Source organism: Indicator indicator, chromosome 2 (assembly GCF_027791375.1).
Source record: "Indicator indicator isolate 239-I01 chromosome 2, UM_Iind_1.1, whole genome shotgun sequence".
NCBI lineage: Eukaryota > Metazoa > Chordata > Aves > Piciformes > Indicatoridae > Indicator > Indicator indicator.
In genome coordinates this window covers 17,088,228-17,100,944 of record NC_072011.1, presented here as the reverse complement: position 1 = coordinate 17,100,944, position 12,717 = coordinate 17,088,228, and the positions used below count along the sequence as shown (strand labels likewise).

Genomic DNA, 12,717 nt, shown 5'->3' with positions numbered 1-12,717 from the left:
GGGCCATGTTTTCCCATGCCTTGGCACTTAAGTAATGGTTAAAAGATGTACCCATGCATTTTTATGTTCTTTAAGCAGCTCTGGACACCCTTCCCATCAGGGTCCCTGTACTGAGACTGCCCAAACCATCACTGTTTTGTACACCCTCATGAACAGAGGGAGCAGCCCATTGCTGCAGTGCTGCTGCTAGCCAAGGTGCAGACAGTAGTAATTCTGATGTATAATTTGTAGTTACAGTTTGAATTCCCCTGCATTAAAAATGGGGTCTAACAATGCAGCTTACTTTTGCAAAGAAAACAAACGGAATTTCAGTTGCTTTTCCATGTCTGGCCTGCCAAAATTACCTATGAACTTCTCAGTATTAAAAATTTGGTAAACAGTCAAAGTTTAGTAAGGATAAAAATACGCTGTTATCAATCCCTACATTGTGGCTTCAGCAGGAATTGTTTTCTTCATTCTCTGTCTAAACAGAAACTGCTATGGGCTTCTTCCCATGCAGCAGACAGTCCCATGATAAACTTTGACTACCACCAGTTTGCAAAAGGTGGGAAACCTGAGAAACTGGAAAATTTGCTGAGGCCTCAGCTGAAGTTGCACTGGGAAGAGTTTGGAATCTTCACAAAGGGCAAGAATGTAAGTCCATGGTGAGTGTCCGTGCCCCTCTATCTCAGCGTAGCCTGGCATCACCTGTTCTGTTCTTCCTAGGTTTGGACAGTGAGTGTTAATGACCATCCTGAAATACAGTTTTGAGACAGTCTTGGTGCTTAATAGATTATTTTGCTTAACTGCGTCTCCATTGTTTGGAACCTGCAAAGTGACCTGTATGTGGATTTGCTAATATAGTGTTGCAGACACAGCCAAGTAATTAGATGTGAATGGAGAGCATTGTGCACAGTGTGCTTGCACCATCAAAATGTGGGTGACTATATTCAGACTAAACCTTTGATGATTTTGTTCAATCAGCTCATGATTAGATGTGATTTTAAAATAACCTTTTTTTTTTTCCTCCCTGCTCTTGTGCTGCTTGCCAAAGTCTACAGAGAGGTACTTTTCGAGTGAATTGTTTGGACTGCTTGGATCGTACTAATAGTGTACAGTCCTTCATTGCACTGGAGGTGAGTTTGGCAGAGGACTTTTCCTGAATGTCTGTACTGCACAGTATAATGGGAAAGACAGCAAAGAGGGCATAAGCCTCAGTTACACAAATCTGTATTGCCCACTCTGTGATACAGAATGCTGCTGGCTGGAACACTTAAATTGAGGATGAAAAGCAAAAACACGTATAAGAACAATGTTGTTACTGTTTTTTTTTCTCCCTCTGCACCCCTTGCTCAGGTCCTGCTTGCTCAATTAGACAGCCTTGGATTGAACTCTAAATCTATAATTGAGCGTTTTGTGGAATCCTACAAAGTGATGTGGACTCTCAACGGTCATAATTTGAGCAGAGTATTTAGTGCCAGTCGTGCCCTTGAGGGGAAGAACAAGGTAAAGAAAAATGGCAAACCTGTTTATTCACAAATGAAAATGTCAGATTTACTCTTCAGTGTCGCTTGTACTGATGATTGTTGTCTGATGTAGGTTGGCAAACTCAAGGATAGTGCCCGCTCTGTGTCTCGCACCATTCAGTCAAATTTCTTTGATGCAGTAAAGCAGGAAGCCATCGAGTTGCTACTCATGGGTGACTTCTTCAGAGAAGAATATGCAGACAAAGGCAAGATGCTCATGGACCAGACTGCACTACTGGGTAAGGCCAGTGTAAATCCTTCACGTTTTTTTGTGTATTTTTTTTAGCTGCCAGATACAAGCAATTGCACCCTTTGGAAAAAAAAAAAACAAACCAACGATTAAACTCCTTCAGTCTAAATCTGTTGTTTGAAACACTGCTTTCAAATAACCATAGCACAACTTTGTGTTTGAATTCTACTGTGCTTATTTCTTATATTTTGTTTTGGACTTCTGTGTATGTGTTTGCTCTTTGATGATGATCTCTTCTGACAGTTTAGAGAAATTGGGCTAGAAGTAAAGACTTTAAAGCTATATTCCTAGTTCTGTCCTGCCTGAGTTTGTCTTGAGGAAATCTCTTGTGCTCAGACCTTTTATGTGGTGGTCAGAGGCTGCCTGGGGTCCAATGACCGTGAGATAATTGAGTTTTCAATACATGGTGAAACTAGGAAGGGCATCACCAAAACCTCCACACTGGACTTCCGAAGGGCAGACTTTGGCTTTTTTCAAGGAACTAACTCAGAAAGTTCCTTGGGAAACAGCCCTTAAAAACAAAGGGGTGCAGGAAGGCTGGACTTATTTCAAGAAAGAACTCTTGAAGGCGCAGGAGCGGGCTGTCCCAATGCACTGGAAGAGGAGCCGACGAGGGAGACAACTGGACTGGATGGGCAAGGAGCTTCTAAAGGAATTAAGAGAAAAAAAAGAGGGTGTATCACCTTTAGAAAAAAGGGGAGGTATCCCAGGAAGAGTTTAGGGACATTGCTAGGTCTTGTAGGAAAAAAATTAGAGAGGCAAAAGCCCATTTAGAACTTAGACTGGTCACCGCCATAAAGGAGAATAAAAAATATTTCTGTAAATATATTAATGACAAAAGAAGAGGCAAGGACAATCTCCACTCTTTATTGGATGCGGAGGGGAATATAGTAAAAGATGAGGAAAAGGTAGAGGTACTTAACACCTTCTTTGCCTCAATCTTCAATAGTGGGACAGGTTGTCTTCAGGACAAGTGGCCTCCTGAACTGGCAGATGGAGCCAGGGACCAGTATAGTCCCTCTGTAATCCATCAGGAAGCGGTAAGGGACCTGCTGAGCCACTTGGATCCTCACAAGTCCATGGGACCAGATGGGATCCACCCTAGGGTGCTGAGAGAGCTGGCAGATGAGCTGGCCAGGCCACTCTCCGTCATTTTTCAGCAGTCCTGGCTCACTGGAGAGGTCCCTGATGACTGGAAGCTGGCCAATGTGATGCCCATCCACAAGAAGGGCCAGAAGGAGGAACTGAGAAATTACAGACCTGCCAGCCTGACCTCGGTGCCAGGCAAGGTTATGGAGCAGGTCATCTTGAATGAAGTCACACAGAACCTACAGGATGGTCAAGGGATCAGGCCCAGCCAGCATGGATTCAGGAGGGGCAGGTCCTGCCTGACCAACCTGATCTGCTTTTATGATCAGGTTACCTGCCTGGTGGATGTGGGGAAGGCTGTGGATGTAGTCTGCCTGGACTTCAGAAAGGCCTTTGACACTGTCTGCCACAAGAAGCTTCTGGCAAAGCTGGCAGCTCATGGTTTGAACCCACTCTGAAATGGGTCAAGGACTGGCAGGAGGGCCAGGCCCAGAGAGTGGTGGTGAATGGTGCCACATCCAGCTGGTGGCCAGTCACTAGTGGTGTCCGCCAGGGATCAGTGCTGGGCCCCATCCTGTTCAATATCTTTATTGATGATCTGGACAAGGGGATTGAGTCCAGCATCAGTAAGTTTGCAGATGACACCAAGTTAGGAGCAGGTGTTGGTCTGTTGGAGGGCAGGAGGGCCCTGCAGAGGGACCTGGACAGGCTGGACAGACGGGCAGAGGCCAATGGGATGAGATTTAACAAGGCTAAGTGCAGGGTTCTACACTTTGGCCACAACAACCCCAAGCAGCACTACAGGCTGGGGACAGAGTGGCTGGAGAGCAGCCAGGCAGAGAGGGACCTGGGAGTGCTGGTTGATAGTAGCTGAACATGAGCCAGCAGTGTGCCCAGGAGAGCCAATGGCATCCTGGCCTGTATCAGGAATAGTGTAGCCAGCAGGATAAGGGAGGTTATTCTGCCCCTGTGCTCAGCACTGGTCAGGCCACACCTTGAGTATTGTGTCCAGTTCTGGGCTCCTCAATTCAAGAGAGATATTGAGGTACTGGAACGTGTCCAGAGAAGGGCAACGAAGCTGGTGAGGAGTCTGAAACACAAGCCCTGTGAGGAGAGGCTGAGGGAGCTGGGGTTGTTTAGCCTGGAGAAGAGGAGGCTCAGGGGAGACCTCATTGCTGTTTACAACTACCTGAAGGGAGGTTGTAGCCAGGTGGGGGTTGGTCTCTTCTCCCAGGCAACCAGCAGCAGAACAAGAGGACACAGTCTCAAGTTGTGCCAGGGGAGGTATAGGCTGGATGTTAGGAGGAAGCTCTTCACAGAGAGAGTGATTGCCCATTGGAATGGGCTGCCAGGGAGGTGGTGGAGTTGCCATCACTGGAGACGTTCAAGAGGAGACTGGATGAGGCACTTGGTGCCATGGTTTAGTTGATTGGATAGGGCTGGGTGATCGGTTGGACTGGATGATCTTGGAGGTCTTTTCCAACCTGGTTTATTCTATGATTCTATGATTTTTGGCTTGTAGATTGCATATGCTTTTAGCCATTTGGATCTTTAAAGACCCGTTTATGTTATTATGTTGGTTGGTTCGTGCTCTGCTTTACTCAAGAGCCATGTCAGTCCACAATGTATATAAATTTGCACCCCTCTAATGTAAACCAACTTGTTTCTCTCTGAAAAGATACTCGTGTGCAGATTTAGGATGATTGCACCCACAAGTAGTATCAGGTGTTCAGTTTGTTACAGAGAACTTAAGAGGGCAGACTTCAACCATTCAGCCCTCTACTTGGCACTGATGAGGCCACACCTTGAATACTGTGTTCAGTTTTGGGCCCCTCACTACAAGAAGGACATCGAGTTGCTGTAGAGTGTCCAGAGAAGGGGAATGAAGTTGATGAAGGGTCTGAAGAGCAAGTCTTATAAGGAGTGACTGGGATTATTTGATCTAGAGAAGAGGAAGCTGAGTGGAGAACTTATTATCTCTGCAACTACCTGAAAGGAGGTTGTAGTGAGGTGGCCATTGTTCTCTTCTGCCTAATATCAAGTGATAGAAGAGGAAATGGCTCCAAGTTGTGGCTGAGCAAGTTTAGACTGGGTATTAGGAAAAAATTCTTTATTGATAGAGTGGTCAGGCATTGGAATAGGCTTTCCAGGAAGGTGCTAGAGTCACCATTCCTGGAGGTGTTTTAAAAATGTGTAGACACTGTGCTTTGTGACATGGTTTTAATGTCACGGTGGTGTTAGGTTGACAGTTGGACTCAGTGATCTTAGAGGTCTTTTCCAATTGAAATGACTATGATTCTATGATCTGCCCATAGAATTGGGGCTGTTTCCTGATGCAGACCACAAGGAAAATACAGATATCTTTCCTCTGCCTGACTGACCATGCAAATCAGGAAAAGATTAAGGTTACCTTAGCTGCTTACTCAAAAAAATCACACTGCTTATTTTCTGTACTTATCAAAAGTAAGTAAATACAGCAGTTTCCTGTGAGGAGTTCTGACTGGGATGGAGATGTAGTGCTAGTTTTGGACTGATGTGAAACTATATTTCTCTTCACCTTCCCCTCCACACCCAAAACTTTCTAGGGCTTCAGTTTGAGTCATAACTTGAGATATGCTTGATCTCTGTAGGCTAAATTGAAAAGGTTAAGGGAGGAAAAATTACTCATTTGCTTATTACTTGAAGAAATGCAGGAAAACGAGTGCTGAAAGTGAGTGCCCTCTCTTCACAAGCTTTCAGTTGATTTCTGGAAGAGAAATTGCCAATGCCAAGCACAGTTATTTTGTAGTTATTGCCACTGGAGTTACTCCCTAGCTTTTGTGCTGTTTGTAATGTAATTGTTTTTCAGTGACTGTGTTGCTGCTGTTTGTATGCTTTCTGTCCTTTTACAGTGCATTCTTTTTATACCCCTTCTTTCTCTCTCTCCTCTTCCACCAGTAACTCCAAGTATTTTGAAGGCCATGTCAGAGCGTCAGTTTGAATTCACAAACTTCAAGCGTGTTCGTGTTGCCATGGGGACCTGGAACGTGAATGGGGGGAAGCAGTTTCGAAGCAACATCCTTGGTACCAGTGAGCTGACAGACTGGCTGCTGGATTCTCCCAAGCTCTCTGGAGTTTCTGAGTTTCAGGGTAAGACTTCACATTCAGAATGTGTAAGCAGTATTTGCTGGCATCTCTAGAGACAGTGATTGGGACACAAGATTTGTTCCTTTCAAAGGCAGTGTATCTTGGAGGGCATTTTCTGTCAGTTCTTAGGATTGTATTCAGCTCTATGTAGACTTCTGCTGCCTCTCTGCAGCACTGGAGTGGTGTGTGAAGGGCTCTCAACAGACAGAGTTAACCCCTAAGTCTACACCATGTGACAATTTTGATCCTTCAGCAAGTCAGAATTCAGAGGTCTCTTCCTTATCATCATTGGGTGTATCTATCTATTCTGCATCCCGTATTGCATTTTGTTTTTCCATATATCTGTTCTTTAATTCGTTCATCTATGTGCTTAGGTGCCCTCAGAATGCCTCCTTGGTCTTTACCTGATGTTTTACCTGTGCAAGCTGGAATCTGAGATTGTCTGGAAATGTTGCTATCAAAGTCTTGAGGCTAAAATATTTATTTTGTGGAGGGTAATTTCCTTGGCTGCTGAATTTCTTATTTACAGAACAAGGTCAGGTATTGTAATTGATTTATTAAGGAAAACGAAAAGCGAAGGTTCTGTCCTTTAAAAACTGAGTGATTGCAGAACTCTGGCAAACACAAGCAAAACCTGTGCTTTTGTTGTTACAGTGGGATATTCAGCTTCATGCAAGCATTGCAGGGATAGTCCTGTGTCTAACCTTGAAGCTTAGTAATTCATTCCTCAAGTTCAGCCCAGTGCTTGAGTGCATGGGTATGTGATTAGGTGCAGATCACTGTGCTCCAAGCAGCTTTGGTGGGTGATTGGTCCAGTCTGTTTCAGAAATAGTTTAGGTGTTTTAACACATGATGACTGTGCCCATAGTATTAAAATTTGTTGAGAGCCTGTCATGTGCTAGCCTTGCCAGGCCTTCCCCTAAGAGACCTAGAAGAGCAGGACTACATGGTACAGGCAGCCATAATGTGATAGGTCTGAGCAACTTCTGAAAGACAGCAGCTGAGTTAGTGAGTAGGCAGAGCTGGGGTATGACTAGGCAAATGTCAGTGTTGGTGGTAATGTCAAAGCAGTGTCTACACTCAAGTGGGTAAGCGTGTAAGACAAACGTCCAAAGTTAGTCATGGGAAATACACATGTGGCTGTGCCTGTCATATTAAGCCAGTAAAGGAGACCCTTCTCTCTATGGAGAGTTGCTGCATATTTAGCTTTTCTTATTTTTGGTTCCTGTGGTTGTCTACTATTTAGTTCTTCGTGTAAATTAAGTTACTGTTACTTTGGATGTATTGACAGCTTAAAAAAAAGTCACCAAAATGCCTACAGAAAATGGACAGACCTGACGAGTTGACAGATATGCTTCACTGTTATATGACAGCATTTGGTCTTTGGTATTTTACCAGGGCAATATCCACACACCTGAGCCAGGAAAGGGTGGGTCACTGTGCTCTAGAGTGATCTGACTTAATCTAACCTTAAATGTGGGTGATCTAAGAAGAATTCAGAAGAAAGAAGATAGGAAGAAACTCCAAAGGCTTTCTTAAACTTGTAGTTAAATTTATTAAAGGCACTGAGATGGAAGAGACATACTGGTGTATGAACAGTAAGTTCAGTTACATAGGAATCAGTGTTCAGAAGCATGTTGGCTAAAATGGTAAGGGAGTGAAAGATGGTGGGTAGTGAGAGGGCTTTAGTGATGAGTGGGGTGAGGCAGGGAAAAAATTGAACATTTTCTCTTCTTAACATTGCTACAACATAATGCTCCATTCTGAACTGCTTCCTGCAAGAGAGATGGAGACCAACTGGTGGGAGAAAAGCAGGAAAAAATTTCAGAGGAACTGCAGGGGTTGTTTTGTGAGATTAGATGAAAGGAGCTATGAATATGTATAGCTTGGCAGGGGATGCATAAGACAGAACTATAGGAATGATCTCTGACAGAAATTAGAAAACAAGTCGTTAGAAAAAACAACAAAATAGTAATTCTTGTATGACTTTTCCCTCCTTCCAACAGATGATGAGAACTGCCCTCCTGACATATTTGCAGTGGGATTTGAAGAAATGGTTGAATTAAATGCAGGGAATATTGTGAATGCCAGGTGAGTAAAAAACCCTTCAGAAAAACAACCACTACCCCTGACCAACTCCAAAAGGCACCCTCTATCCCAAGGAAGCAGCCAAACAAAAGCCTCCAGAGCTGTTCTTTTTACAATCAGATTTATAGCATACTATCTTTCAAGAGCATACTACCTTTCAAGTCTGTTGCTTGTAATCATAGCTGGAAATATGTTTACCATTAACAAATGGCATTAGGGTGGTGTTGAAAGTGCTGTTTCTTTGTGAACTTCCATACATGCTGTGTTTTCTAAGCCTCTTAAGTCTTTATGTTGGCAGAGGAGAATTGTGATGTTTGATGTTGTTTTAATGCCTGCCTGTTGTTGTAAAAATGTGCTCAAGTGACCACGCAATTGGCATTCATGTGAGAACTGTAAAATGAACTAAATATGTCTGTTGGTAATGATGTATTTTTTTAAATCATGGTTAAGAAAGGCGTTAGAAGCAAAGCCTGAGCTTGACATGTCAGCACATAGAGTAGACTGTTGTGTGTACTGGTCCTTTTGAATTTGAATTGGGGTGGAACCCTGAAGATAATGTTTCCAATACTGATTCATCAGGTTGATTAGTCAGTTGTCTGGCTTGGGTTTGACAAATTACAGCAGTGCTTAGCATGGCTGCTTGGCTGGTGGTACATCTGCATGTATCAGTTGACTCTGAAAATAAGAAAAAGCTAGGCTTGCAGAAGTGGAGGTATATGCACCCACCCACAAACCTTCAGCTGAGAACAGCCAGCAGCTGTGGGTAGCCAGTCATATCCCAGTCAGAGAAGATCCAAAGAAGATCTCCACTTCACTGTGAGCACAAGTAATCTTATAAGTCTGAGACTGGTGTGGATTGTTTGGTTCATGGTTATGATTACTACAATCAAAATCCAGTTATCTCCAGTGAATGGGGGTATCAAAAGCCATATTAACATGGATCTTCCTAAGCATAGCAGACAAAATCCCTCGCACATCTAGAAGCAGGATAACTGTGGTTGTGCCCTGTACCGTGGCTCACTGACCCTGATAACTCTGGAATGCCTCTTAAGGAGGTATTATCTCTGCCATCCATCCTACAGCACCTCTATTTCTACAGCCTAATGGGATGTCTGCAAACCTAAGGCACAGTTAATCTGCTCATTTTATTGATTGTATGTGGTTTGTTTTGATTCCATTAAATGATTTTATGTTTGTTCCAGTACAACAAATAGAAAAATGTGGGGAGAACAGCTTCAAAAAGCTATTTCCAGGACTCATCGCTACATTCAGCTGACATCAGCACAGCTTGTTGGTGTTTGTCTTTTCATCTTTGTAAGACCATTTCATGTCCCCTTCATCAGGTAAAAAAACAAAACAAAACAAACAACAAAACCAAAATGAAAAAACCCCAACCTGTGTATTTAGTAACATTTGCTGTTGGACTGTGGCCAGAGGGGGTGGGAGGGAATTTTCAGCTTGGTGTAGAAATCATGCAAACCTGAATCCTGGTCTCTGCTCAATGTGGGAGTGAGACATCTTCCAGGCAGTCTGGATTCGCTCCTTCTGGGTAGCACAATGGCCAGGCAGCCCCAGTACCTTCCTCTAGTTCGGCTAAGAAGCTGAGCATGCTCAGGTGGATAGTCAGGGTGTGTAGCACCTTGTTTGGGTGCTATCTTTCTGGAAAAGGAATGACCTGAGCTAGTAATACAAGAGTATTTGGAGCACCAAGTGAAGCCAAGTGCTTGCCTTTGCTGGAAGGTCAGGTTTTAGTTTCTAACCCTCTCTTTACTGTTTCCATGAGAAAACAGGCCTAGTTACAGGCCTGAAAATAATGAGTGAAGAGGTGAAAAGTGGGGTGGAGGAAAGAAAGCTAATTTTTCCCCTCCTATTGAGAGCTACAAGGACCCATTAAGTGCTTGTCTCTCCCAGATGTCACAAGAACTTGATCTGCCTAGTCAGGAGGGTGCAAAACTGTACATCCTCTGCTTCATAGCACTAATGTCCCTTGAGACTGATCCAGCTCCACTTGCTCCTAGAAGATTACCAAGCCACAGGGATATCTGCATTAAAATGCCTTTGCTGTGGACAAGAATTACTTGTGTAAATGGTAGGAACTAATTATTAGCCAAAATTATCTTTGGGCAGCTGTCTGACCTTAAAGTCTAGAGTGATCCAAACAGTGCCCTGTACTCCATGTTAAGAACACTGATTGCCCACATTGCATTTTGTGATCAAAATACCAAGAGTTACCTCTTTCTTCCCTCTGAGTAGATCAGTGCAGAGCTTGTGCAACTTCAAGTGCTGTAGGTTAGGCAGAGTAATGCACTCCAGGTAACCCTGATGCTCTTGCATTGTTGCCTTCCCAGTAGTTTTAATTTCCCACAATTAAAAAGCAAACAAACGAAGAAACAGTTCAGAGGAAAATTGTTTGTGTCAGTTTTTGACTTTTTGTGTGGCTTACAAGAAATTTCTGTAATCCAGCAAGGAAGTACGTGGTTTAAATGAAAATCAGAACAGCACAGTGGCTCTGTTGCAGCTGTCAGACTGCTAGGAATTGGATGTAGCCCTTTGAAACTCAAGAGAAAAAGGGAAGGATTTGATTTCAGTGACCAAAGTTCATCATTTAATGTTAATGTCCTGATATATGTTATATGAGCATAATCAAACCTAATCTGCATGCTTGTGTAGTTTTTCCCATGTCTAGAAAAGGAAAAAAAAATGATCAGAAGTGCAAAAAATGCTTCTGTGCTTACCGATTGAAGAGATCAGGGCAGAAGTTAGAGAACAGAGGAAAAAAAATCAGAGAATAGCTAAAGCTTATACAGCAGTGAAAGGATTGATGAAATTCATGCAGCTGAATGCACAGTGGGTTATCTCAACATAACCTTTGCCATGACTGCAAGTCAGATAAATATCAGTCAGCAGTTAGGTAGGCAGGCAGCAGGAAGGGACTTTAAGAGTTCTTAAAACTCATCTTGTCACAGAAAACATTGATGGTCCTCTTTTGTCTCCCTGAGGGTGTCTTCTGGTGGTTTTCTGCAGTCAGAAAAAGAGAAAGAAATTAAGAGGGAGAATAAAGGTAGAAAAGATGGGGAAGGAGGCAGGAAGAAAGAAAGAAGAACATGAAGGGGGGAGGGGAGGAAGAGAGTCTGTAACATCTTGCATCATTAAGAGCATGAGTACCTGACAATAACCCAAGTAAGACATAGTGCTTTTCTGCCTGCCTCTTGCTTACAGAGTCTAGATGTGCTTAACTTCTATCTGGGAAGTAAAAAATTTTTCAGTGGGAAGGACATGCACGGTGCTGGAGTTGGTTACAGCAATGATCTTGTAATTTCCTTATCTGATCAGCCAAGCATGCTTTATTCTTGAAGCAGAGTGGCAGTCTGGGGCAAATTACCCTATGAGCAGGTGGTGTGCTTTGCCGAGTCATCTTTCACAGTAAAGTGTATGCTAATCATGACATTGAAATACTGTGTAATTAACAACATGGAGGCCCAAAGCAATTTGTCATCAGTACAGAACTCATTTTAAGAGTTAGGTATAAATAGTTGTATCCAGTAATCATCAGTTTTATTGCATCTGATTTAACAAATTATGGGTTATGATCTGTGGTTTTTTTAGTTGACTGAAAAATCCATCATGAGCTGTGAAATTTGGTTTCTACACATAGCAACACTAGTTAAATTAACTCTGAAAAGCAGATTCCCATATGTTCAAAAGTAAAACAAAATATAGTACTAAATTACTTATTGTGATTATAAAGGTCATGGTAGATGTAACCTTGAGAAGTATATTCTATAGATTCCCAGTATTTCAGAAATAATGCCTGTTTCAAACAATAGAGCAAGACTATGGTAGTATACTTAATTTGAAACATAAGTACATGAACATCACAGCCTAAAAGATGGTGCCTAAAATCAGTAAGCTTTATGAGGGAAGAAATACTGAGGGCACTGTAAACTAGTTTTTCCTTTATTGGAGTCAAAGTTGAACAAGTATTTACCCCTTGTAGTCCTTTACTCTCTTTCCATTATTTTTTTTTCTAATACAGGGATGTAGCAATAGACACCGTGAAGACAGGAATGGGAGGAAAAGCTGGAAACAAAGGGGCAGTGAGCATTCGTTTTCAGTTCTATAGTACCAGTTTCTGCTTTATATGCAGTCACTTAACTGCTGGGCAGACTCAGGTGAAAGAGAGGAATGAAGACTATAAAGAAATCACACAGAAACTCAGCTTCCCAATGGTAAGTCTAGGTATGCTAAAACCACCTGGAGATAAAGGCTGTGTTTTTACATTATGAAAGCTGGTCTTAGTCTGGTTTGGGTAATAGATCATCAAAGAATTAATCTCAGTGCTATGGAAAATGGGTATAAAAGAAAAAACAACCCAAACAAACCAAATACCACCCAGTATAACACTTGCTTTACAAAAGTTCTATGCCCTTCAAAAAACACACTTGCTTTAGTGCTTGAAAAATCGTTAGCTTTGAACAGTTCTCAAGTTGATCTTTCAGAACAGTGCAGCTCAACTGACAAATCTGTAGGGTTTCATGGATAAGACTGGTATTAGTGCTGGGGAGCATGACATTGATAGCTCTTGCTGGCACTAGTTAAGTAGGAGTTCCTAAAAGACCATCTGTGCTGCTCAGTATGTCAATGCTTTAGCTGCTCCCA

General features: G+C 42.7%; 1 protein-coding gene across 1 annotated transcript in view; it reads left to right on the top strand.

The window, feature by feature from the left end:
- The window catches only part of SYNJ2 (synaptojanin 2), a 70,462-nt gene that overhangs the window by 39,662 nt on the left and 18,083 nt on the right, over positions 1–12,717 (top strand). Inside the window, exons 8-15 of the mRNA XM_054393828.1 lie at positions 472–644; positions 1,034–1,115; positions 1,336–1,485; positions 1,579–1,744; positions 5,782–5,973; positions 7,977–8,061; positions 9,261–9,401; positions 12,095–12,287. Coding sequence (XP_054249803.1) covers positions 472–644; positions 1,034–1,115; positions 1,336–1,485; positions 1,579–1,744; positions 5,782–5,973; positions 7,977–8,061; positions 9,261–9,401; positions 12,095–12,287 — 1,182 coding nt within the window. The remainder of the gene's footprint in view (positions 1–471; positions 645–1,033; positions 1,116–1,335; positions 1,486–1,578; positions 1,745–5,781; positions 5,974–7,976; positions 8,062–9,260; positions 9,402–12,094; positions 12,288–12,717) is intronic.